General features: G+C 45.2%; 1 protein-coding gene across 1 annotated transcript in view; it reads right to left on the reverse strand.

Annotated features, from left to right (window-relative positions):
- Positions 1 to 24,975, reverse strand: part of CMTM4 (CKLF like MARVEL transmembrane domain containing 4) — a 68,307-nt gene that overhangs the window by 10,361 nt on the left and 32,971 nt on the right. Inside the window, exon 2 of the mRNA XM_022583536.3 lies at positions 6,481 to 6,657. Within this exon, the coding sequence (XP_022439244.1) occupies positions 6,481 to 6,657 (177 nt within the window). The remainder of the gene's footprint in view (positions 1 to 6,480; positions 6,658 to 24,975) is intronic.

The following is a 24,975-nucleotide window of genomic DNA, read 5'->3' on the forward strand; positions in this document are numbered from 1 at the left end:
GCTCAGCGGCCATGGCTCACGGGCCCAGCCGCTCCGCGGCATGTGGGATCTTCCCGGACCGGGGCACGAACCCGTGTCCCCTGCATCGGCAGGCGGACTCTCAACCACCGCGCCACCAGGGAAGCCCACTTACAAGCTTTTATGTAGACATATGTTTTCATTTCTCTTGGGTCATCACATGATTTTATTTTTCCTTTATTATCTGTATCTTCCACTTTTTCTATAACAAACACTTACTACTTGCACAGTTTAAAAGGCTTAAAACTGGAATACTGCAAAAGTTAGTTAGCATCAATATCTTGAGTTCCTTGGCCATGAAACAAAATTAAGGCTTGTAGATTCACCCTTCGTATTAGGGAGCAGACACAGGCATGCCTTCAGATGTAGATTTGGGGATGGGTTGGGTTTAGTCAACACTGGTGCTTTTTGTTTTGTTTGCTTTAATGCTTTTAATGGGGTACGTGCTCATCAGCCACGCGCTTCATGTCAGCCGCTGCGGTAGCTCCCCTCCCTGCAGTCTCACACCCAGCCAAACTGCTTCCTGGGGTGGGGGGCGGCCCAGAACACCCAAGGTTGCAGCCCCTTCTTAGGCCAGGAGATGAGGAGGAAGGGCACCCTCACACACACATGCTTTCTGGTCTCTCCTTCATTAACACACCAATAAGCACAGGTGGGAGCCGAAGTAACTCCAACAACTGATCATCGGGATCCGGCCCACAGAGAGGTTTGACTTGTACACTGTTCAAAATAGATTTGAACAAGCCAACATTTAAACATCAGAAGACTGCACATAATAAACTTCTAAAAAAAACAAACAAAATCCATCTTTCAGCTGCTCTTGAAAAACTGTCCTGAAGGCCCATGAAGTAACACAATTGGCTGTGACTGAGTAGGAGAACAACCTCTCCGTCTCCCAGACCCCTGGGCCATCTTCTCACTTGCCCATTTCCGCCACATGCGCAGCCCCGGGGGGCCCTGAGTCTATGACCCTGATCCAGTCCTAGAGAGTGGGCCATCCTACAACGTGCCCCCCACCCTTCCATACTCTGTGCCCAGCGAGCACCTGTTCATCCCTCAAGGCTCAACTGGAATCTGGCGTTTTCTCCGAGTTTCCCTGACTGAGCTGCTCCAGGCCGCCTGCCCCAAGGAATCCATTGTGTTCTCCCAGGCCTCACACCAAATGGGATCACCCAGAGCACACATACCACAGTAGAGCAGCTGGCATCTACCTACCCTGCTCTTTCAGTTCCCAAAACCTGGCCCAAAGCAGGTGTTCAATACCACTGGGCTCTGTGGCTAGCTCGAGTCAGCCCTACACATGGACAAGAGAAGAAGTTTACAACCACTCGGACCATACAGTGCACTGACTTGTGCTCAGATGGCCCCAGTATCAAAGGGATGATCGTAGTACTGATGACAGGGGCAGCTACCGTCTACAGAGAGCCCACTGTGCCAAGCATATAACTCCCAGTGTCTCACTGAGCCCTAACCTAATTACCATCCAAAATACCTATAATAAAGGGCCTTTAGAGATGAGGAAATTGAGCCCTAGAAAGGATGAGTCTGACATAATGAAAAATATATATTTGGTCTTTGTCCCAGATTCCTTGGAATTTCCTGAGTGATAGGAGTGTCTTTTGTCATTCTTTTTTTTTTAATTTATTTTTGGCTGCGTTGGGTCTTCGTTTCTGTGCGAGGGCTTTCTCTAGTTGCGGCAAGCGGGGGTCACTCTTCATCGCGGTGTGCGGGCCTCTCGCTATCGCGGCCTCTCTTGTTGTGGAGCACAGTCTCCAGACGCTCAGGCTCAGTAGTTGTGGCTCACGGGCCCAGGTGCTCCGTGGCATGTGGGATCCTCCCAGACCAGGGCTCAAACCCGTGACCCCCAGGCAGACTCTCAACCACCGAGCCACCAGGGAAGCCCCATCTTTTGTCATTCTTAACGAGGCCCTTTCAACTGTCCCTGAGTTTTTGCTAATGAAGTGACTCTCAAGCCCCTAGATAATTTCTGGATGGGGGCTGGTTATCAGAAAAAACAGCCAGGTGATTAGAGGGTTGGAACTTTCAGCTCCACAGCCCCTGTGGGCGGGAGAGGGGCTGGAGATTGAGTTCAACCTCCAAATGGCCAAAGATTTTAATCAACCACGCCTACATAATGAAATCTCCGTAAAAGCCTGAATGACATGACGGGGTTCCACGTGCCAAGAGGGTGTTGCCCCCCAACTCCATGGGGACAGAGACTCCTCTGGACCCTGCCCTATGCATCTCTTCCTTTTGGCTACTCCTGAGTTGTATCCTTTAGAACAAGCCAGAAATCATAAATAAAGCACTTTTCCAAGTTCTTTAAGTTGTTCTAGAAAATTATCGAACCTGAGGAGGGGCTTGTGGGAACTCCTGAATCTGCAGCTGGCCAAGCAGAAGTGCATGTCACCTGGGACCCCATCTGTGTCGGGGGCAGTCTCACGGGACTGAGCCCTTTAACCTGTGGGGTCTGCACTAACTCTGGGAGCTAGTGTCAGAACTGAATTGAATTGCTGGACACCCAGTTGGTCTTGGAGAATTAGAGAAGTTCTCAGTGTGGAAAAACTACACAGATTTGGTGTCAGAAAAAAACACATACTTGGTGTCAAAAGTGGTGTCAGAAAACACTACACAATGAGTCATGGCGAAAGCCTCAGAACTCTGCAAGTGGCCCTTCTGGGGGACTGTTCTCAACTCACCACAGCACCCAGCCTGGGTTCTCAGGTCGGGAGACATCTGTGGGAGGAGCAGGGGCCACAGAGGCCACTAAAGAGAAAGAAGAGAGACTGAGATTGTGGTGTCATCAGAGGCAAGAGGAGAGAGTAGGGCAGGAGGGACTGAGCTGAGCGTATTCCGGTGCTGAAACGGTTGGGGGCGGCGAGGAGGGCTGGGAAGCAACCATAGGATCCAGGAGAACAGAGGCCCCCAGTGATGCTGACCAGAGGACTTTCAAGGACAAAGTCAGGGGAGTGGATGGGGGAGGGGAAGAGGCAGTCCTCGTGTTCGGGAAGGACACAGGCAAGGCTTTTTGGGGTGTTGACACTATCCTATCTGTTGACCCAGGTGATGGCTACACAGTCTTTTATCATTCTTCACTAAACTGTACATTTACTTTTACAAATTTTTCTGAATATGCTGTATTTGACGATAAACGCTGAGACAAGAGATCAGGAAGCAGCGAAGTAGAGAAGGCGTGTGCGGACCTCCGTCTGCTTTAAAAAGTTTGGCTGCGCTTACAGGGCTTGAGGGCTCTGAGTGCCGGCTAAGGAGAGTGGGAGCGCCCGGGGTCAATGGTAGGAAGAGGATGGAAGGAGAGAGGGACGGGGTGGCAGAGGAGGCCAGGGGCACCAATCAAGGTGAACACAGGTAGAACACATGGGCGTGTGAGCTCCCAATATACAGAGAAAAACACACATCACAGAATAAGTCCCATAGAGTCGCTAAAAAAACAAACAAAAAAAACAAGCTGATATTAACACACTCTTTCTGATTGCATCAAATAATGCTTGTATAAAATATATACTTTGCATTGTCCTCCTTATGTACCATTTTTCATGCATATGTGAGTCAACTTATCTCCCGAAATGACCCAGTTTTCTAAATCTATACCAATCACACCCTACGTCACTCATCAGCTGGCTCTCTTGGGGTCAAGAATACTCCTACCACCTTGTTAGAGAAACACACACACCCAAGGCCAACCCACTGTGATGATTCCAGCCGGATCAGCTCTAAGAAATCACTTTTGCTCCCGTCCCTGAGAACAGATGACCTGGGCTCCCATCAGTGTACCATCTCCTCGAGTCCATGAAACTTACATACTCTTTCGTTGGATAAGCAGACACCTTCACCTGCTCTAAAAGGGTAGAAATCCTGCAAAGGATCCCAAAGGACAGAAAGTGTTCTCAAGTGACCACATCACCACCCGGTCATCGGCCCTAGCCAACACCATCCGAAAGGAAAGGAGGGATGTTAACTTTCCAGTGAAAAAGATGCACTTCGATATAACCCCAAAAATGTGGTTGTCAACCAGTGAAAGTCTTTCACGGTTAAAATAGAAAAATCAGGATTTAAGAAAGCTCAACAAATAGGTATTTCTCGAGATAAGATAAAAGCCAGTATGAATTAGTTAGAAATCTGAAGTATGAAGTCTTTTTTGCTGTTGTTATGGTGATCTGTGATCCTTTTTTAATTAATTAATTACCTAACTAACTGATTATTTTTTTGGCTGCGCCACACAGCTTGTGGAATCTTAGTTCCCCAACTAGGAATTGAACCTGGGCTCGTGGCAGTGACAGGGCAGAGTCCTAACCACTGGACTGCCAGGGAATTCCCAGTGATCCTTTTTTTTAATTGAAATGTAGTTGATTTACAATATTATGTTAGTTTCAGGCGTGCAGTACAGTAAGTCAGTATTTTTGCAGATTACACTCCATTATAAATTATTACAAGCTAATGGCTATAATTGCCTATGTTATATAATATAGTGAAGTATAAAGTCGTCTAACAGATTTATGGCTGTCAAATAAGTAGGTAAGACAGAATTAAGGGAGTGAAGTCAAAGCTGGTGGAAATTTACAGGAGAATGACGTGGCTGACAGACACCAAGGGCCTCTGACTCACAGTAAGGTTAATATTTCTCATACTGGCAACAGCGCCCACTGCTTTGGAGCCTTTATACACACTGTCTCATTTCATTCTTAAAACAGCCCTGTAAGAAAAATATTATCATCTCAACTTGGGGCTCTAAGTGACTTGCCCAGGGTCATACACAGCTCTTAAGATCCACCTTGGACTTGAATGCAGACAGGTCAGCCTAACTTAAAGCCAGTGGGGTTTTTTGGTTTTTTTTTTTTTGGCTGCGTCGGGTCTTAGTTGCGGTATGCAGGCTCTTGCCCCGCAGCATATGGGATCTTAGTTCCCCAACCAGGGATCAAACCCGCGCCCCCTGCATTGGAAGGCGGATTCTTAACCACTGGACCGCCAGGGAAGCCCCGCCCCTGGGTCTTAACCATCCTAGCAGCTGCTTCTTTGTCAAACAGGATCTCCATCATGGTTTCATTCACAGCCCGGTCCAGCCCCTCCCTCAGAAAGTATTTACTGTGGCCTTAGAAACTCCCGGGGACCTGGGTTTCCAACGTACCTTGCCCCACAACAATGACCTTGCCCCCATGGAGCCTGCGTGTTAGTTGGGGGGGGGGGTTTGTGAGGTTCTCTTGCGCTACCTGTTCATTACACTATCAGTTTAGAGCCCAACTCTGTAAGCATTTTCTTATGGATAACACAGACTTCATCTTAAAAAGAGGTGAGACATTAAAATCTGTCACCAAAACCCGACAAAATGCCTCCAGTATCTTGAGGTTTTAGAGCTTTTTTCTTAGTTTTCAATGCTGGGAGGACAAAACCATCTGAGTTTGCAACTGACAACTTTTCTAGTCCAATCCTCTTTTTATTTTTCCTCCTAAAAGAGTCTGAACAACACAGAGAGCACTCTGTGACGAAAACCATCTCCTCTTGGTCCCCCACATGAACACCATGGGAGTGGCCCCGCCAGGCAAGGTGACCAGCCCAGGCCGCCTCCTCCTGTGCTCCTGCATTCGGGCCACACTTTCCACGGTGCTGCATACACCCAGCACCGGCCGCCGAGAGAGGAGCCTGCATGAGGGCAGGTGGCCTCAGAGCCCCCCACCCGCCCCCAGGCACAGAAGGAGAGGCAGCTGACAGTGCTCGCCTGGGTCTCCCTAACTGGTTCCCTGTGAGCTCCTGCACGTGCTGATCTGCAAAGAAATATCAAGAAAACCGAGGGCTGTGAAGTTCCCTTTCCCGTTTGGCACAGTAAGGACAAGTTACACAAGCCCAGGAAAAGGGGCCTGGAAGTGACCGGCCCTGAGATGCCTATGCCAGTCAGAAGGTAAGGCTGTCAAACAGAGTTAAGACCCCCAAACCACAGAGGGAAGAGGACACATTTCCTCAAGACTCTCTGATCAAACCAGCAAACCGTCTGGGACCTCCCAGCTGCTTTGAATTTAATAATATTCCTAGGTTTCACAAGTTAATGGCAATTTCATTCATATTTTCAATTCTTCCTGAATCAATATTTTTGCAATCAGCTTTTGGGTCCAGTGTGAGAAATATGCAAGCGTATTAATTCCATGTTCTCTTTCCCATATTCTATAAATATCAACATAACCAATCTTCTCAGAGGACCCCAAAATCGAAATGACATCTTTAAAGGGGTCAGAATAATTGTTCTGTTTCTATCATTAGTGAAGATTCCATTAATTTTGTAGTCATTTTATTCAACCCAGTAAGGAAATTTAAAATTTCACAGTTGCATTACAATGGAATATTTAAGTATCAAAATGAGCTGGAACCAAACATGCCATGGACTGATTCCTGCTTTCCCTGGGAGCCGTGCAGCACCCGATGCTTTCCTAATCTGAGAGCGTGACTTCTACTCACTGTCAGGTTCCAGTTGATCTGGGGGATCCTCATGTGAAGGTTGAGACTGAACATAATCAGCAAGACTCCAGTCACCACAAACGCACTGCAGCTCACAAACTCAAAAAAGTAGAGGCCTTCACACGGGGAGCACTCCATGATGGTCTCTATGCAGATGAACGCAATCAGGGCCAAAATCTGGGAAGAAAATTACAAACACACATGTACGTGTACGTTCAGCACACATCTGTGGACACACGTGTCTGCAGCATTTAAATAAAACTCAACCGCCGCCGCCACATACAGCACCGGAGTTTTTCCCCTGGGGACAGCAGTATCACGGTCAGGAATGTGACCTGATCCAATTCTTACCCAAGAACAGGTATAGGGGGCTTAATGAAAGGATCAGATTCCTCATGTGAACAACCAAGCCCCACCACAGGACACTGACACCAGGCTGGTGCCGTGCAGCTCCTCGTGAGGAAGCAAACAGGAACATGCCCTCAGTGGTTTTAGTCTGCCTCTGCCACGAGTAAGTGGACACTGCCTACACACGCTTCTCACGTATAGTCTCCACCACAAGGATGCCAAACATCAAGAGAGCAGGGTCCTGGTGGCATCTGCAACTACCCTGCTGGTTCAGCTGAGGTCACACAGGCTGACTGAGACCCTTGATGGCTTTAGGAGAAGGATTTGTATAACCCCCTCCCCCCATTTAGAAGTCCCACCCAAAAATAAGGCCCACCTAATTAACTCATGAGCCATGCTTTTAAAAAGTTTATCATTGGACTTGATGATAAAGAGACAGCCTGGCAGTTTATAAAAACATTTTAAATCTACAAACAATAGAATCAATTTCTTTTGGAAGGACCAAAGTAACACTCTAGCAGTATGTCCCAAGCGATGAGAGATCATGAAAGCAAACAGGTATCAATGGAAATCACCAGTTTCAAAGGGAGATTTCAGGAACAGGAGGTGGCAGAGAGGCTGAGTTAGTGGCCTTGTGATCAAGGAGAAGTCAGGTGGTCTTACACCTAAAACCAGACCAGTCTTGGGCTCCTGGTCTGTACCCCACTTCCGCAACCAAGCGCCTCGCTGCCCACTACCTGTCAAGCCTGTGCCAGAGCTTCCAGGCCGGACCCCCCCAAAAGTCAAGGAAGCACAGGCAGGCAGCTCTGTGGTTCCAGATTTGTCCTTAGAACCAGCAACGTCAGCATCACCAGGGAGCTTGTTAGAAATGCAGAATCTCTGCCTCCCCTCCTTGACCTCCAGAGTCACAGTCTGCTTTTTGGACAACATCCCTAGATGACAGAAGTGTGGGAAGCATAGGAGGCACAGGCTGCTCTGGGGCCCTTCTCCACCTCCAGGAGTCCCACTCATGCCTTTCAGTGCCATGCTCAGCTCACATCTTCCCCACGCCCTTCCTGACTGCACCTCTCCCCACCAGACGTGACTGATCCTACCCTCTCCCAGGAAAGCTTGCACGTCTGTGGTTGCGTTCCATCTATCACACTTGCCACCATGGATCTCTCTGCCTCCTGAGCTCTTTGAGGGTAGGGGCCAGTCCATCTCCCTCCACTCCCAAGGCACCAAGCTCACTAACCTGCACAAAGCCAGCGAATAGGGGCCCGGGGAGCCTCTTCAAACCCACCCCAACAATTCCTGACGGACTTGTCAGTCTCCACATGAAAGGAAGGGAGGCTCTGCTTTTTCCATGCCTTTCTAACAATATGTGGTCTTTCCATATTTCTATTCGAAGTCAACACGTAACAATTATGGGCCTTACACCATACTTTGTGCTTCTCCTAATGGCTCTCCTTATAATTCTCTACAGAACCAGACACTTTCATTCTCAATCTGAATTACATGCCTGACTTGCAATCAATTCACAAAGAAAAGAGTTCATATAAGGGAAACTCCTAAAAAAAATTTTCTTTCTTTTTTTTTTTACCCCTGTAATTGGACCTAGTAATCTTGGGCAAGAAATAACACACATCAGTATAGAGTTACAAATGTCTCTGGTATGCTAACTTCAACCGTATTTGTGTGGGAAGGTAACATCTACATTCTTAAATATTAAAATAAAAATGGTTTCAAGAATATGCAAATCCAATAGGCAATTCAATAAATACAGACAAAATTCCCTGCTCTCTAGCTCATATGCTAATGAAGGAGTTTTTAAAAGTAGATTAATAATGTAGCATGTTAGACAGTGATAAATACAAAGAAGAAAAATCAAAGCAGGTAAGGAGAATGAAATGTAACCAGGCAAGGGTGTTCGAAATTTTAGGCAGAGTGACCACGGAAGGTCTAAGAAGGTTCTAGATTTATTACAAAGGATATTAAAGTATACGACTGAAGAGCCAGATGAAGAGATACACAGGGCAAGGTCCAGAAGGGTCTCAAACACAGGAACTTCCGTCCCCCTGGAGTTTGGAGTGCACCCCCCGCCCCCCATCACCTGGATGCGTTTTTGGTTCACCAACCTGGAAGATCAATCCTTGAGTTCAAGACTTTTTACAAAGCTTAATCTGGAGCCCCTCCCCTTTTCAGAGGTCAGTGGCTAAGGCTGAAAGTTCCAACCCTCTCATCACCTGGTTGGTTCCCCTGGCAACCAGCCCCCATCCTTAGGAGCTTTCCAAAAGTCATCTCATTAACACAAACTCAGGTGTGGCTGGAAGGGATCTGTTAAGAATATCAAAAATAGGGGACTTCCCTGGTCGCACAGTGGTTAAGAATCTGCCTGCCAATGCAGGGGACACAGGTTCAATCCCAGGTCCAGGAAGATCCACATGCTGCGGAGCAACTAAGCCCGTGCACCACAACTACTGAGCCTGCGCTCTAGAGCCCAGGAGACACAACTACTGAGCCCGTGCTCCTAGAGCCCATGCTCCGCAACAAGAGAAGCCCCTGCTCGCCACAACTAGAGAAAGCCCACATGCAGCAACAAAGACCCAATGCAGCCAAAAATTTAAAAAAAAAAAAGAATATCAATATCAAACACCTCTTATCACTTAGGAAAGTCCAAGGGTTTTAAGAGCTCTGTGCCAGAAATGGAATGAAGACCAAATATATATTTCATTATTATAAACCACAATATCACAAGTATTGCCATGTGTAAAGATACAGATACATACATATGCACAACTATATACATACAATAATTTAATCAATCCCCCACTGATAGGTCATTAGGTGGTTTGAATACTCTAATAAGCTGTACACTTTTTATAAAATTTATTATATTGAAGTATAGTTGACAATGTACTGATTTCTACTGGCAAAGTGATTCAGTTATACATATATTTCCCTGTGCTAAACAGTAGAACCTTGTTGTTTATCCATCCTATATATAATAGTTTGCATCTACTAATCCCAAACTCCCAGTCCATCCCTCCCCTATCCCCCCCTCCCCCTTGGCAACCACAAGTCTGTTCTCTATGTCTGTGAGTCTGTTTCTGTTTCATAGATAAGTTTACTTGTGTCATATTTTAGATTCCACATATAAGTGTCAAAGAGTGTTCTGCCTATGTTTTCCTCTAAGAGTTTTATAGTGTCCGGTCTTACATTTAGGTCTCTAATCCATTTTGAGTTTATTTTTGTGTATGGTGTTAGGGAGTGTTCTAATTTCATTCTTTTACATGTAGCTGTCCAGTTTTCCCAGCACCACTTATTGAAGAGACTGTCTTTTCTCCATTGTATATTCTTGCCCCCTTTGTCATAGATGAATTGACCATAAGTTCTAGTAAGCAGTATACTTTTTATTTGCCTGCACTTTGGCACAGCAAATCAAATTTCTTCCAGCACATTGAAATCTAACAATCACTGCTGAAGCAAAACCTATCAATTGGCCAATAAGAAAATAGGGACTGGGGCAATTCCCTGGTGGTCCAGTGGTTAGGACTCCATGCTCTCACTGCTGAGGGCCTGGATTCAATCCCTGGTTGGGGAACTAAGATCCCACAAGCCACGTGGTATGGGGAGGGAGGGAGGGAGGGAGGGAGGGAGGGAGGGAGGGAGAAATAGGGACTCAAAGTTATACTGGAAGCCAACAACTTCAAAGCACCTAAAGAATCAAAAGTAATTCAACTTATAACAATTCTGCAGTAGACAAATACACAAGGAAAATTGCACAGAGATGTTCAAAAAGATGTAAATAAGGAATAGCTATTGCAGTTGCTAATCGGGAGATCACGGGTGTGCCCTTGAAGGGAGCCCTTTCCGTGTAGCATCTACCAACTGACCAGGAGCAAATATTTGCACTGTTGATAAGTAAACTGATATTAAAACATTGTCAGATTTCCACAACTATGGCTAATTATGACTGCCAACATCAAAAAGCGGGGGATGGGGGGGACATAGCTGGCTGATTAAGGTAACATAAAACTTTTAAAAATTTCATAACCCCCCTGTTACCAGTGGTGGGAGTGAAAACCATCAGGACCCTTCTGAAGGGCTGTGTTAACACCAGCATGGTTCACAGTACATCCCGTTCTCCTCTCTCGGGGCACATTGTAGGGTTGGAGATTTGTGCGGAGTTTCCTGGGGCAGATTTGCTCTCAAGATGATGAAGCTTATGCTCCCAACATCCCATCCATCACAACTCCTTTTCCCAGGTGGTGATGGAGTAACAGTGAGCATTTTGGGGATTCAGCAAACTGGAAGTTTTGGGGTTCTTTTTAGGAGTTTTAAAAAATTATTATTTATTTTTTGGCTGTGTCGGTTCTTAGTTGCGGCATGCAGGCTCCTTTGTTGAGGCAGGCAGGATCTTTCATTGCGGCACACGGGCTTCTCTCCAGTTGTGGCGTGCGAATTTTCTCTTCTCTAGTCGTGGCACACAGGCTCCAGGGCGTGTGGGCTCTGTAGTTGCGGCGCGCAGGTTCCACAGTGCATGGCCTCTGTATTTGCAGAACGCGGGCTCTAGTTGAGGCACCAGAGCTCAGTAGTTGCAGCACGCGGGTTTAGTTGCCCCGAGACATGTGCGGTCTTAGTCCCCGACCAGGGATCGAACCCACGTCCCCTGCACTGTAAGGCGGATTCTTTACCACTGGACCACCAGGAAAGTCCCGGCTAACTGGAAGCTGAGTGAGAGAGACGGTGAGTTTGGGTTTGGTGGTCACTTTCATGTACGGCTATTGTAGCCTTCCCTCTGATCTGACATCATGAGGAAGAAAAAGGTGCTAAAATTCACAAGATCAATGTGTCTGACAGTGCCAAACTAAAAGTGTGGGTGGTGAAGGGGGAACGGGGTTTGAAACATATGGAGCCAGAAGTTAGCATTCTTTAGAAGGAGAATTCTTCAGATCATCAAACGCCCAAAACAGTAAGTGGACAATTCTGTTTTCATTGGTGCCTAAATGGAAGTTGTGCCCTATCAGGAATATATCCAATAATGCAGAGTATGCAATTATAAACACACTATATACCTTTCCTCCCTTTTCGGTGGGAATCACATGAAATAGAATCTATCATTATTCTGGGGTTCAGGGAATTCCCTGGTGGTCCAGTGGTTAGGACTCCGCAATCTCACTGCCGAGGGCCTGAGTTCAATCCCTGGTTGGGGAATTTAGATCCCACAAGCCATGCGATGCGGCCAAAAGAAAAAAAAAAAAAATTAAAAAAAGAAATTCCAGCAGTGGTATTATAAAGAGCAACTACATATATGTGGGAGATTATTACAATTTATGCATCCCCATGTATCAGATTACATCAAAGTACCTGACAAATCTTGAACTGATAAAGTCTGACAGTCCCCAATAAAATGGCACACAAAGTTGCCTCCCACGAATGGAAACAGCCTGAAGAAACAAATGTTCCAATGACAACTTCCTACACACATTCATCAGTAAGTTGATGTATGCAGTGTAAGAGTATATTGATTGTGTAATGATGGTGCTCAATACAATGGAGTGGCAAACTAAAACCTGAATTGTTCTTGTGTACCCCTACATTTCAGATCGATTTTGTCTACTTTTTCAGAATTAACTGATCATACTGAAATTCAAATACCATCGATCTTAGTGGAGGGCCAAAAGTAAAAACAGAAAGAAAACACTTTTAGAATTTGTAATTTTGTATGCTTCTCATTCTTAAATAGTCATTATTGCACCCAGTTTTATATTTTTAATTTCCTATCTTTTTCCTTAGAGTGGGTCTCCAAAGTCATATGAGTCTCCAGCCTCTCAAAACCTGGCTCTGCTTCTGACTGTGGGCAATCAAAGGTGAGTGGATAAGATACGGTACTTCTGGCAGCAGCCTTCAGGAACTGTGAGCAATTTCACCACGCTCCCGCCCCCGCCAGCCAACAGTGCTCCTAGTGGGGGTGGCCTCTGAGTAAGGCTGATGGGCAGCCAGCTCCCAACTGACCTGAGATGAGTGTGTAACATAGGGGAGAAGGAAACCTCCCTTGGGTTAAGTCATGGAGATTTTAGGTTTGTTTGTTACTTCGGCATAATCCAGCTCATGCCGACTAGGAAGGGCATCTTGGCATAATGTTAAATTTGCACAACAGGTCCTGGGTATTTAGTACAAAACTGCAAATTTTTACAGGATGAATATTACCACGCCACTCACTCTTAAAGACACCCGATCCAAATGGTTTTACAGACCAATTCTTAACAGACTGTCAAGGTAAAGATACTGCCTATGTTATATATAAATTTATTTATTTATTTTTGGCTGCATTGGGTCTTCATTGCTGCACGCAGGCTTTCTCTAGTTGTGGTGAGCGGGGGCCACTCTTTGTTGCGGTGCACGGACTCTAGGCGCATGGGCTTCAGTAGTTGTGGCTCACAGGCTCAGTAGTTGTGGCACTCAGGCTCAATAGTTGTGGCGCACGGGCTTAGTTGCTCCGTGGCATGTGGGATCTTCACGGACCAGGGATCGAACCTGTGTCTTCTGCATTGGCAGGCGGATTCTTAACCACTGCACCACCAGGGAAGTCCATGCCTGTGTTATTTAAACTAACAAAGAAAAGCATAAAATATTTGGAATTTCTGGGATTTATCTACGTGGTAGGACTGTGGATAGATTTTTTTTTTTAACTTAGGCTTCTATTATTTTCCAAAATTTCTACAAGTACATCTTTTTATTTTAAAAATGAAATGATTTTATGTATATAAACACTTTGGGGAAACATCCAGATTTATTATGAGTTACGTGTTAGTGACCTCTAAGAATCATTCCTTATTTCTTTTGAAACCATTCATGAATATTTTAAAATGACATTATATACTTTAATGGAAAATGAAAGTCGCTCTCCAAATCTATGTCAGTCCCATTTCTTTATCAGAAGAGTTCATCATCTCCAAGGCCTCCCTGACCTCAGACCATCCTGTTTCCTGGCCACCATTGCACTTTTAGTGCAGGGAGTGGGCACGTAAGAAACAGGGCAGCCTTCTATATATATATAAAATAGATAAACAACAAGGATGTACTGTTTAACACAGGGAATATAGTCAATATCTTATAATAACCTATAATGGAAAAGAATCTGAAAAAGAATATATATACATATCTGAACCACTTTGCTGTACACCTGAAACTCACACAATATTGTTTGCTTAATTTAAAATAAATAATTCACACTGTATTTATTTCAGTAAAAAAAAAAAAAAAAAGTGTCACTTTTTCCAACTTCTGAAATACTGTCCATTGGTTTTTTGTTGTTGTTGTTGTTGTCACTTATAAATAAAACAAACTGTATTTCAGTAAAAAAGAAAAAAACAATTAAATATAAATTTCTTTTAACAAAAAGAAAGGAAAAGAAAAAGGGCAGCCTTACTCTCACCAATGGGATGGCAAGGACTCTCCCCTCATGCCTCCCAAGTGAACAGTACTGTCCTGGGTATCTATGAAGGCATCTTGGAAGGTTAGACAAAATCCTAACCTTCCTTGATCACCAGTTTATCAAAGGATTTAATGAAGCTCATTTTAAAATACACCTGCAAGCAAAAATCACAGTATTCAAAAACAATTTTCAGGGGACTTCCCTGGTGAGGCAGTGGTTAAGAATCCGCCTGCCAACGCAGGGGACATGGGCTCAAGCCCTGCTCCGGGAAGACCCCACATGCCACGGAGCAACTAAGCCCATGTGCCACAACTACTGAGCCTGTGCTCTAGAGTCCATGAGCCACAACTACTGAGCCTGCGTGCCACAACTACTGAAGCCCACGTGCCTAGAGCCCGTGCTCCACAACAAGAGAAGCCACCGCAATGAGAAGCCCGTGCACCACAACGAAGAGTAGGCCCCGCTGACCACAGCTAGAGAAAGCCCGCACACAGCAACGAAGACCTAACGCAGACAAAAATAAATAAATAAACTGGGGGGAAATAAATAAAATTAAAATAAAAACAATTTTCAGGACTCTTAAAAACCACCAGGTGCAAAAATGACTCTCCATTTGAAGATGTCTGTCACAACGTGAATCCGTGGTGGCTCCTATGTAGTAGCCAGACAACTTCTTCAGTGACCCTGACAGCTTGGTGGCACCTGGGGGCTTGCTGTGCTCAAAGTCTGTTCCAACCCAGCCAACACACCCCATGATACACGCACAGACAGGTAACTAACCAGGTACCAGGAGCTCAGGGAGGGGTTGAGGTTTGGAAGGCAGAGGGTCACTGAGGGTTTGGGGAACAGCAGAAGGCTCTAGAAGGCTTCCTGGAGAGCACTGGACTCAGTGATGTTAGAGAAAAAGCAAGAGAGGAACATTTGTGCATGGTAGTGCCTAGCTTTCCAACTGAGTTCCTTGGTTGGGGGTGAGGTGGAGGGTAGGGACAGAACCCAGCCCCTCACCCAAGTACCTTTGTTTTAGAGGTTCTTAAACTCTTCTGACCAAAGAACAGGACACCTGTTAATAGACTCCTGAACCAACACTACAGGAAGCATAGCTTGCAAATCAGCAGTCTGGTTTATACACTGGGAAAATATTTCTGTTGTGCTTTTTAAAAAGAAACTTTAAGTTTGAAAACTGTGGCAGTCTGACCCTTCCAGTTGCAGAGAAGCAGTCCTGAATTCGCACAGTGTGCTTCGGTGTGGTCCCCATGGCCACCCACCTTTGGGTTTTCTCACGCTAAGCCCCATGCTGTTTCCATCATAACAACATCCCTCCTGGTCTTGGGGTCCTTACAGCACATCGGCATATTAACAGTTCTGAAAAGGCTCACGGTAAAAAAAAAACCTGTTTACCTTTATTTGATGTGCGGATTATGTTACCTGAACACAGAATGTTTTTATTCCTCAGCTATTCCACACCTATTAATACTACATAGTGGGGAAAAAAACTACTACATAGTGGTGTTTGGAGAGAAATGAGTTTGGGAAACACAAAAAGCTTGTGCTGGTCAGTATTCAACTTTGTCAGGTCATACACAATTTAAACGCACAGACTAAAATACAGAAGCTCATTTACTCAGCAGGGTAGCAACCAGTAAGGACCCTGTTAACTGAGTGATACACACACACACACACACACACACACACACACACACAGAGCAAGGTCCAAAGTACCTTCAGAATCAGACCAAACTCTAATCAGCTCTAGCACGTTCAAAATTAAAATGTCTCTCTTCCACCGGTACTGAAAAATTATTTGAGAGATGAGACATGGCTTGTATTTAGCCACAAAGATCCAACAGGCAAGTTGTTAAAATGCCACTTCTTCTGGAAGACCCCACGATGTGCAGAAGACAGAACCCAGAGAGGGCAGCAGAGGGCACTTCAGGAAGCAGCTCCATTCTTATCACTCACAGTGGATGCTTAGATTGGGTCCTGGGGCCAGAACTGCAGAAGAGGCACAGGAGCCCTTTCCCTTCCATCTTTCTGAGTCTGGAGGCCAAGGAATTGAAGTTGCTCCATATAGGGCCAAACAACAGATCACCTTAAAGTGTAAGCTCCCAGGCCAGAAGCCATGCGGCCTGATCTGCAAAGGGTCTCAAATAGCTAGCTGTGCAGTGCCAGGCACCTCAGATTGACAATGGCTTGCATTTAGGGAGCATCACTAATGTAATAAGGATGCTCTCAGGCCCTATGCTGGGCAAGGTCCATTTGTCATCTCTGATGCTCATGACCGCACCTCCATGGAGTGGCCCAGAAGCCCTGTCCCAGGCCCCAAAGGTAGTTTCTCCATATACCTCCTTCTTCTACACCAGATGCCTAATGGTTGATTTATCCAGGGTCTAGAACCTCCCCACACCCTTGGCCATGGGAAAAAGCATCAGTGTATAATTTCTCTTCAATGAACACAGCAGGAGACCCGGGGAGCCAGTGTCACGCAGGTCTCTGACAAAGCACACAACTTGATTACTCAAAGGGATCTAACAACAGTAACATCTCACTTTTTTTTAAGCAAAATAATCCATGAGTTGCTCCACTCAAGGGACGCCATCCCAAGAGGAAGGGAGATTTAAGGTATTACCCTCCTCTCCCCTGAGACAATAGAGCAATGAGCAAATATTTTTTAGTTCTGAAACAAAGGAGCTAATTACAGGTGTAAGTTATTTAACCTTCAATCAATACTTTCTGCGCAGTGATCTTTGGTTCCATTGTTTTTCTTCAGCTAAGTAAACAGTGTCCAAGGTACAGATTTGAGAGATGCAGAGAATTAAAAGAAAACTACCCGCTCTGGAAATGCAGGGATGCCCCCAGGAGCTACAGCCACCCAGGCCGGCAGGGAACACTAATTAGGCAGTAGTTAAGCAAAGGGGCCTAGGGGCAGAGGCAAATAACGTTCCTGATTGTTGAGAAGGAAGAGATGAGGACAAAAGAGAGGGAGGCTGCCAAGGGCTCCGGGCAGTCAGAAGAAAAGAGGGGACCGGAGAGGCCAGTTCTGCCAGCCACACTCCAGGCTGTGGTCACTTCAAACCTCTGAGGGCTTTGTTTTTGACTGAGGACAGAAGGACTCAGGCTGTTGCTGCTCCAGGGAGCTGTCTGTTGGTTGGTCTGAGCGTGGCCCAATGTCACAAGGCCCACTTCAGCCAGTGCTCTGACGTGTTTTTCAAGCTGGGTTCTCCTGTGTAAATAATTTTGCTATTTTGGAATCCTAAAGCCATATGTAAGTTAGGAGCTGAACTCAGCAGACTGCATTTCGATTTCTTTTTCTGTCAAGACTCTCACCTTTCACATAAATTATTATACTTAACAGCATAAGCGAGCTCTAATGCACACGTATTAAACCCACACGTTACTTGTTGGCAATGGCTGGCCATAGCCTATGACAGTCTCAGACAAATTAAAACAGGCTTATTTGGGGACATCCAACAACTTAAAGCACACAAACAGTATTATCCAATGAAGTGCAAAACATTTCCTTGTTTTTTTAAAAAAAAAAGTCTAGAAAACTTTATTATGTGGTTGATGATATAACTGCACATGAGTTCAGAAAACCACAGGACGGTCAGCATCTTTTTTGCCAAAAGAATGCCCACAACATTCTACTGCAAATGCCATCCTGGCCAAAAAGTTACATTTTCAGACCATTTAAATTAGTAATGGAGCAAAAAAAATGCACATGTAGAGGACACAGGAAACAAGCGCCTTCAAACCATACACATCTGAAGATGTTTAACTACACTGCTGGCATTTGGATTTTCTTTTCCCCCTTCCTTTCTCATATCCTAGCTTCATGCATGAAGCTGAAATCCCGGGAAGCAGTGTCACATCCCCAAAGTGATTCAAAAGCAGAACGCAACCCCCACCCCCCCACCCCCACACACACACCCGCTCCTTGCTCTCTCTGCTTTAATTCCCAGGCGTCTCCCGGCCCCAACATCTCTGACAAACCACCTTGACAGATGGGAAAAAGGGGACAGCTTTTCTCAGTGAATGAGAAACCAGCAGGCCATGAGCAGCTTTTTGCTAAAGATTAATTTAGGCCAAAATAGCGACCTGCATACTTTAAGAGGCCAGGAGGAGGTGCGCCTAGAAAACCCAACTCAGCCTTAAGACCTACAGCCGTAAAGGCCCCCAGCACCTCAGCATCATCCAACTGAGGAAGGGTCCCGCAGGAGAGGAGCCAACTTAAGTGGCCGAAGCCCAGGGCCCTGCGCACACATTCAGAGACTTAAGAGACTCAGGTACCTTCCTCCACACCTTAGCACACAAATCAAGGCACTACGGTTCAGCAGAGTCTTTGTAAACTGGTGTCCCTAGCGCCACAGACAATAAGGACAGTGCCCCTAGAATGTGTGATCCGGTGGCCCTCCTAAAAAAACCAACATTTGCTGAGTCCTTCTACTGTGGGTCAGATGCTGTGCTGGGCACTGTCACATGATTCTCCCCTTTTATTTAACCTCCATCCAATCCTGGGAGGAACATGGTTGGTTTGCTTGGGTTTTTTTTGTTTGTTTTTTTGCGGTACTCAGGCCTCTCACTGTTGTGGCCTCTCCCGTTGCGGAGTGCAGGCTCAGCAGCCATGGCTCACGGGCCCAGCTGCTCCGCGGCATGTGGGACCTTCCCAGACCGGGGCACAAACCCGTGTCCCCTGCATCGGCAGGCGGACTCTCAACCACTGCGCCACCAGGGAAGCCCCGGTTTGCTTGTTTTTAATTGAGATGTAATTCACCCATACCATAAAAATCATCCATTTAAAGTGTACATACAATTCAGTGTTTTTTTTAGCATATTCAAAGTTATGCAACCATCACCATTATATAATTGCAGGACATTTTCATCACCTCAAGAGAAAAATCCTTCTTTGTTTGTTTGTTTTTTATTTATTTTATTTATTTTTGGCTGCGCTGGGTCTTCGTTGCTGCGCGCGGGCTTTCTCTAGTTGTGGCGAGCGGGGGCTACTTCGTTGCGATGCACGGGCTTCTCATTGCGGTGGCTTCTCTTGTTGCAGAGCACGGGCTCTAGGCGCATGGGCTTCAGTAGTTGTGGCACATGGGCTCACCAGCTGTGGCTCACGGACTCTAGAGCACAGGCTTCAGTAGCTGTGGCGCACAGGCTTAGCTGCTCCGCGGCATGTGGGATCTTCCCAGACCAGGGCTCGAACCTGTGTCCCCTGCATTGGCAGGTGGAGTCTTAACCACTGTGCCACCAGGGAAGGCTCAGGAGCATCGTTTTTAAACCCCATGCTATTGATGAGGAAAATGAGGGAACCATGTTAAGCAACCCATCCAGGATCACAAAGTCTCCAGCAGAGCTGAGGTGAAACCCAGTCCCTGAACCCCTCACAGCACTGGCTGCCACAGCACTGATCACCCCTCCATCCACCCGTGGCTTCCACCACTCCCTTCCCGTCCTACCAGCCCGCAAACGGTGGGTGCTCCCCAGGGCTTTCCCTCTGCTGCTTTCTCACCAGATAAGTGTACCCAACAGATTTCCCTGATCCTGACTCCCACTCTCAAATCTACTTCTCTAGTCTGAGCCCCGGATCCAGGCTACAGTACTGTCCCACTGGGCATCTCCACCTAAATGTTCCCAGGCACCCACAAATGTGAGAGCAGAAATCTCCTTCCCTGATGCAGTCAACGGCACCACCAGCCATTAGCAATAGCACTCAGCATAGTAGTTAAAGAGTTGGGACTCTGGAGTCTCACAATCCTGAGTTCTGATTTCAGCTCTGCCACTTATTAGCTCTGTGCCCTGGGCACATCGCTTCTCTTCTCTGGGCCTCTATGGCTGCTTCGAGGGTCAAACGTAAGACATTTCGCGCCATGCCCAGCACACAGTGAGTGTTAAGTAAATGGTAGCTGTTGTCATTACTATGTGAAAGGTCCAGCAGAACTCAGACACAGCCTCTGTCTTCACCAAGCTGACTCTTGTGGGGAAATGTGTCCATGTTGTAACATATGTCAGAATTTCCTTGTGAAGGCTGAATGATATTCCATTATATGTATATACCACACTCTGTTTATTCATTCATCTGTTGATGGACACTTGGGTTGCTTTTACCTCTTGGCTACTGTGAATAATGCTGCTATGAACATGGCTGTAGAAATATCCATTTGAGTCCCTGCTTTCAATTCTTTTGAGTACATACCCAGAAGTAAAACTGCTGGGTCACACAGTAATTCTACATCTAATTTTTAGGAGTCAAAAATTTAAGCTCAGGGCTTCCCTGGTGGCGCAGTGGTTGAGAATCTGCCTGCCAATACAGGGGACACAGGTTCGAGCCCTGCTCTGGGAAGATCCCACATGCCGCAGAGCAACTAGGCCCGGGAGCCACAACTACTGAGCCTGTGCGTCTGGAGCTTGTCCGCAACAAGACTGGCCGCGACAGTGAGAGGCCCGTGCACCGCAATGAAGAGTGGCCCCCGCTCACCGCAACTAGAGAAAGTCCTCGCACAGAAACGAAGACCCAACACAGCCAAAAGTAAATAATAAATAAATAAATAAATAAATAAAAATTTAAGCTCAACATCACTAATTATTAGAGAAATGCAAATCAAAACTACAATGAGGTATCACCTCACATCAGTCAGAATGGCCATCATGAAAAAATCTACAAACAATAAATGCTGGAGAAGGTGTGGAGAAAAGGGAGCCCTCATACACTGTTGGTGGGAATGTAAATTGCTACAGCCACTATCGAAAACAGTATGGAGGTTCCTTAAAAAACTAAAAATAGAACTACCATATGACCCAACAATCCCACTACCAGGCATATACCCAAAGAAAACCATAATTCAAAAAGAGTCATGTACCTCAATGTTCATAGTAGCATTATTTACAACAGCCAGGACATGGAAGCAACCTAAATGTCCATCAACAGAGGAATGGATAAAGAAGATGTCGTACACATATACAATGGAATATTACTCAGCCATAAAAAGGAATGAAATTGGGTCATTTGTAGAGACATGGATGAACCTAGAGAATGCCATACAGAGTGAAGTAAGTCAGAAAGAGAAAAGCAAATATCATATAATGCATATGTATGGAATCTAGAAAAATGGTATAGATGATCTTATTTGCAAAGCAGAAACAGAGACACAGACGTGTAGAAGAAATGTATGGATACCAAGGGGGAAAGGGGTGGGGTGGGAGGAACTGGGAGACTGGAATTGACACATATACATTATTGATACTATGCATAAAATAGACAACTGATGGGAACATATTGTATAGCACAGGGAACTCTACCTAATGCACTGTGGTAACCTAAATGGGAGGGAAGTCCAAAAGGTCCTAAATATTATTTCCCACTAACGAACGGACACTTCTTGGAGAAATGACTGATTCCAGGTCTGGGACAGGATGTACACAAGACAAGCATATCAGAAAGTGAGGATGCTATTAAAGACTACTGAGACTGAGTCAGAAGGACACAAGTGAACTCAAAGGGGATGCCAATGGCCAACAAGAGGACAATATAAGCATCAAAGTATTTATTTATTTATTCATTTATTTATTTAATTAAAATAACATCCAAATCTTGGTTTCTAAATACCATTCTTTTTCACTGAAAGGAACCAGGGCTCCTTGGAGAATTGCAGGGCTGAGGAAGAAGAGTTTGAGATGAGCTTGGAAACCTTGTGTTAGAGAATGAAGGGAACATGTGTAAAGGACATTGGAGCCAATTCAAAGGGGCTCTCATTGGCCAAATCCAGGACAATTCGATCATCAAAATAAATAATGATAATTAAGTATTAAAGCCCACAACTAAAATATGAACTCATGAGTCCACACTGATATAAACAAACAGGGAAGAAGGGAAAACTCTTCTGTAAGACTGAAAATCCTGTTAATAAATACAGAAAGAACAATGGATTTATAAAATTGCCATTTGGCAACCATCATAACAATACTTGATTCAAGCAAGAATCATCAATGGATATTAAAACCACTGAGTGAAATGCTGGAGAAATTACAGGATATTTACATGGTCTAAAAGTATCTCTCCACAAAAATACTTACTAATTACATAGGAAAAAACAGTAACCTCACAGTAGGGAAGCCTGGAAGACATCATTTTAACTGAGTTAAGATCACCAGTGCAGAAACGAATTTGTATCATTTGCTTCTAATACCATGGACTGAAAAGAATACCTCTGTGGTATTCCTGACAATACTACAAAACAAACAGAATCTAAACAGGAGAATACGTCAGACAAACCCAAATTAAGGGACATTCTACAAAATAACTGGCCTGTATTCTTCCAAAATGTCAATGTCATGAAACACAAAGGCTCCAGACCGAAGGAGATTAAAGAGACATGACAAGTGAATGCAACACCAATCCAGGACTTTCTTGTACTATAAAGAACAGTTTTGAGACAACCAGGGAACAAGACTAAGGTGTATAGTTTAGCAATAGTATTGTATTGACGTTAATTTCCTGACTTCTATCATTGTACTACGGTTACTTAAAAAGTAGTCTTGTCTTTAAGGATTCTGAAGTATTTAGGCATAAAGAGCCATCAAGTCTGCAACATATTCTCAAAAGACTTAAAATATTATAAAAACATACATATGGGGCTTTCCCTGGTGGTGCAGTGGTTGAGAGTCCGCCTGCCGATGCACGGGACACGGGTTCGTGCCCTGGTCCGGGAAGATCCCACATGCCACAGAGCGGCTGGGCCCGTGAGCCATGGCCGCTGAGCCTGCACGTCCAGAGCCTGTGCTCCGCAACGGGAGAGGCCGCAACAGTGAGAGGCCCGTGTACCACAAAACAAACAAACAAACAAAAAACAACATATACACATGTGTACATACACACACATAAACAGGAAAGTAGAAAGGATGAAGCAAATGTGGTAAAAAGTTAACATTTGGAGAATCTAGGTAAGAGTATATATCATTCTGTACTCTTGCAACCTTTATGTAGTACTGAAATTATTTCAAAATATTTTTAGATGACCACAAAATACTGAGATATATTAAATACATAAAAATTCACAAGTTTGTATGGACATTACCAGGGGGAAAAGCCCATTGTTCATTCACCTTTGGAAGTTGCTAAAGCATCAGCTTGTTATTACGAAAACTGATAGATAAAGGAAAAGAATCAAGCATGTACCTTGCCTTTCCTGTACAAACTGTATTTCAGGGTAATCAAATGGATAATGAGGGAAAGTTCCTTACAGAATTCCAGCTAATAAATGCAGAAGGATGGATAGATTTAGAAAATCACCATTTTGTAATGGACAAAGGCCAGAGTTTCTCAATCCATTTGAAAACTAGAAGATGTTAACTTTGCTGGACTCAACCAAAAAGATTTTTTTTCTGTCTGTTCACTTATCAAAATCATTCTTCTATCTTCCATTTGAGTCATCCTCCACGAAAGCTTTCTCTTGGCTCTTTCTTCCGCCCAAACCAGTCTTCTCTCTCTCTCTGATTTCCTGTAGCTCTTGGTCTATACCAGTGGTTCACATCCTTGGTGCATTGGGGGATCGTTTCAAAATTCTGATAACCACACTGTACCCACCCTGTACTCCAGTACAAGGTTTTTGCAAACTCAGCACTACTGACACTGTGGGCCAGATCATTTGTTGTAGGGATGGTCCTGTGCACTGCAGATGTATAAGCAGCATACCTGGCCTCTACCCTCTAGATGCCAGCACTCACTCCAACCCCAGTGGTGACAACCAAAAACTGTCTCCAGATATTGTCAAATGTCCCCTGGGGGATGGGGGCAAAACCTCCTCCCACCTCCAATGGGGATCAGTGACCTAGGCCTTGCTCATTAATGGCTGTTCGGCTACTAGGTAAAAGGATGATGAGGAATTTTAAATAGATAGATCAGACATCAGACTCACAACACTTGCATCTGAAACCAAGTCCCCCTAAAACTGAGTTCCCCTGCAGAGTTTATGATTAACCTCTCTATCCAAAACTTTATGCCCTTTCTTGTCTCGCCCCTGTTCCCCTCGGGACTGAGGAGTGTCAGAGAAAAGGGGGGACTGAAACCAGGACTCTGCAGGACTTTCCTGGGTACAAAAGCCCCTCTGTGCCCCTGGCTCTTGTTTGTAGAAGAAGGCTTTAGTCTCCTAGGTCTTCTAAAGAGCAGACTCAACAGTTACTAATTAGAGAAAAGAGGGAATGCAGAAACAAAGGAAAAGCAGTTAAGCAAGAAAAGTAATGATGGCTTTTTTTTTTTTTTTTGGCTGTACCACGTGGCTTGTGGGATCTTAGTTCCCTGACCAGGGACGGAACCCACGCCCTCTGCCATGAAAGCGTGGAGTCCTAACCACTGGACCGCCAGGGAATTCCCAATCATGACTTAGACAATAGTTCAGCAGTAAAACAGAGTCTTCCTCAAGGGATATAGATAACAATCTGATGCATACCTTTGAGTTAGTCTGCAGAAAACTAAGACCCACACCCAGGTGGAGTTTGGTGACTACACGTAGTTCACAAGCACGGAGCCCCCAGACTGGCTGACGATTAAGATTTCCAAAACATCACCCTGTTACCACCAACTAATCAGAAGAAAGTCCATGAGCTGATCATGCGCCCTGCAACCCTCACCCCTAATGTAAGCAGATAGGGTGGGGGATGGGGGTCTCTAGAGAAAGAAAACAAGGCATGGTTTTCTTGACATAAGAGAAGCCGTTTTTGACCTAAGCCATTCT

This window comes from Delphinapterus leucas, chromosome 20 (genome assembly GCF_059928025.1).
Source record: "Delphinapterus leucas isolate spDelLeu-1000000601 "Yukka" chromosome 20, BTC_Dleu_Yukka2, whole genome shotgun sequence".
Classification (NCBI taxonomy): Eukaryota; Metazoa; Chordata; class Mammalia; order Artiodactyla; family Monodontidae; genus Delphinapterus; species Delphinapterus leucas.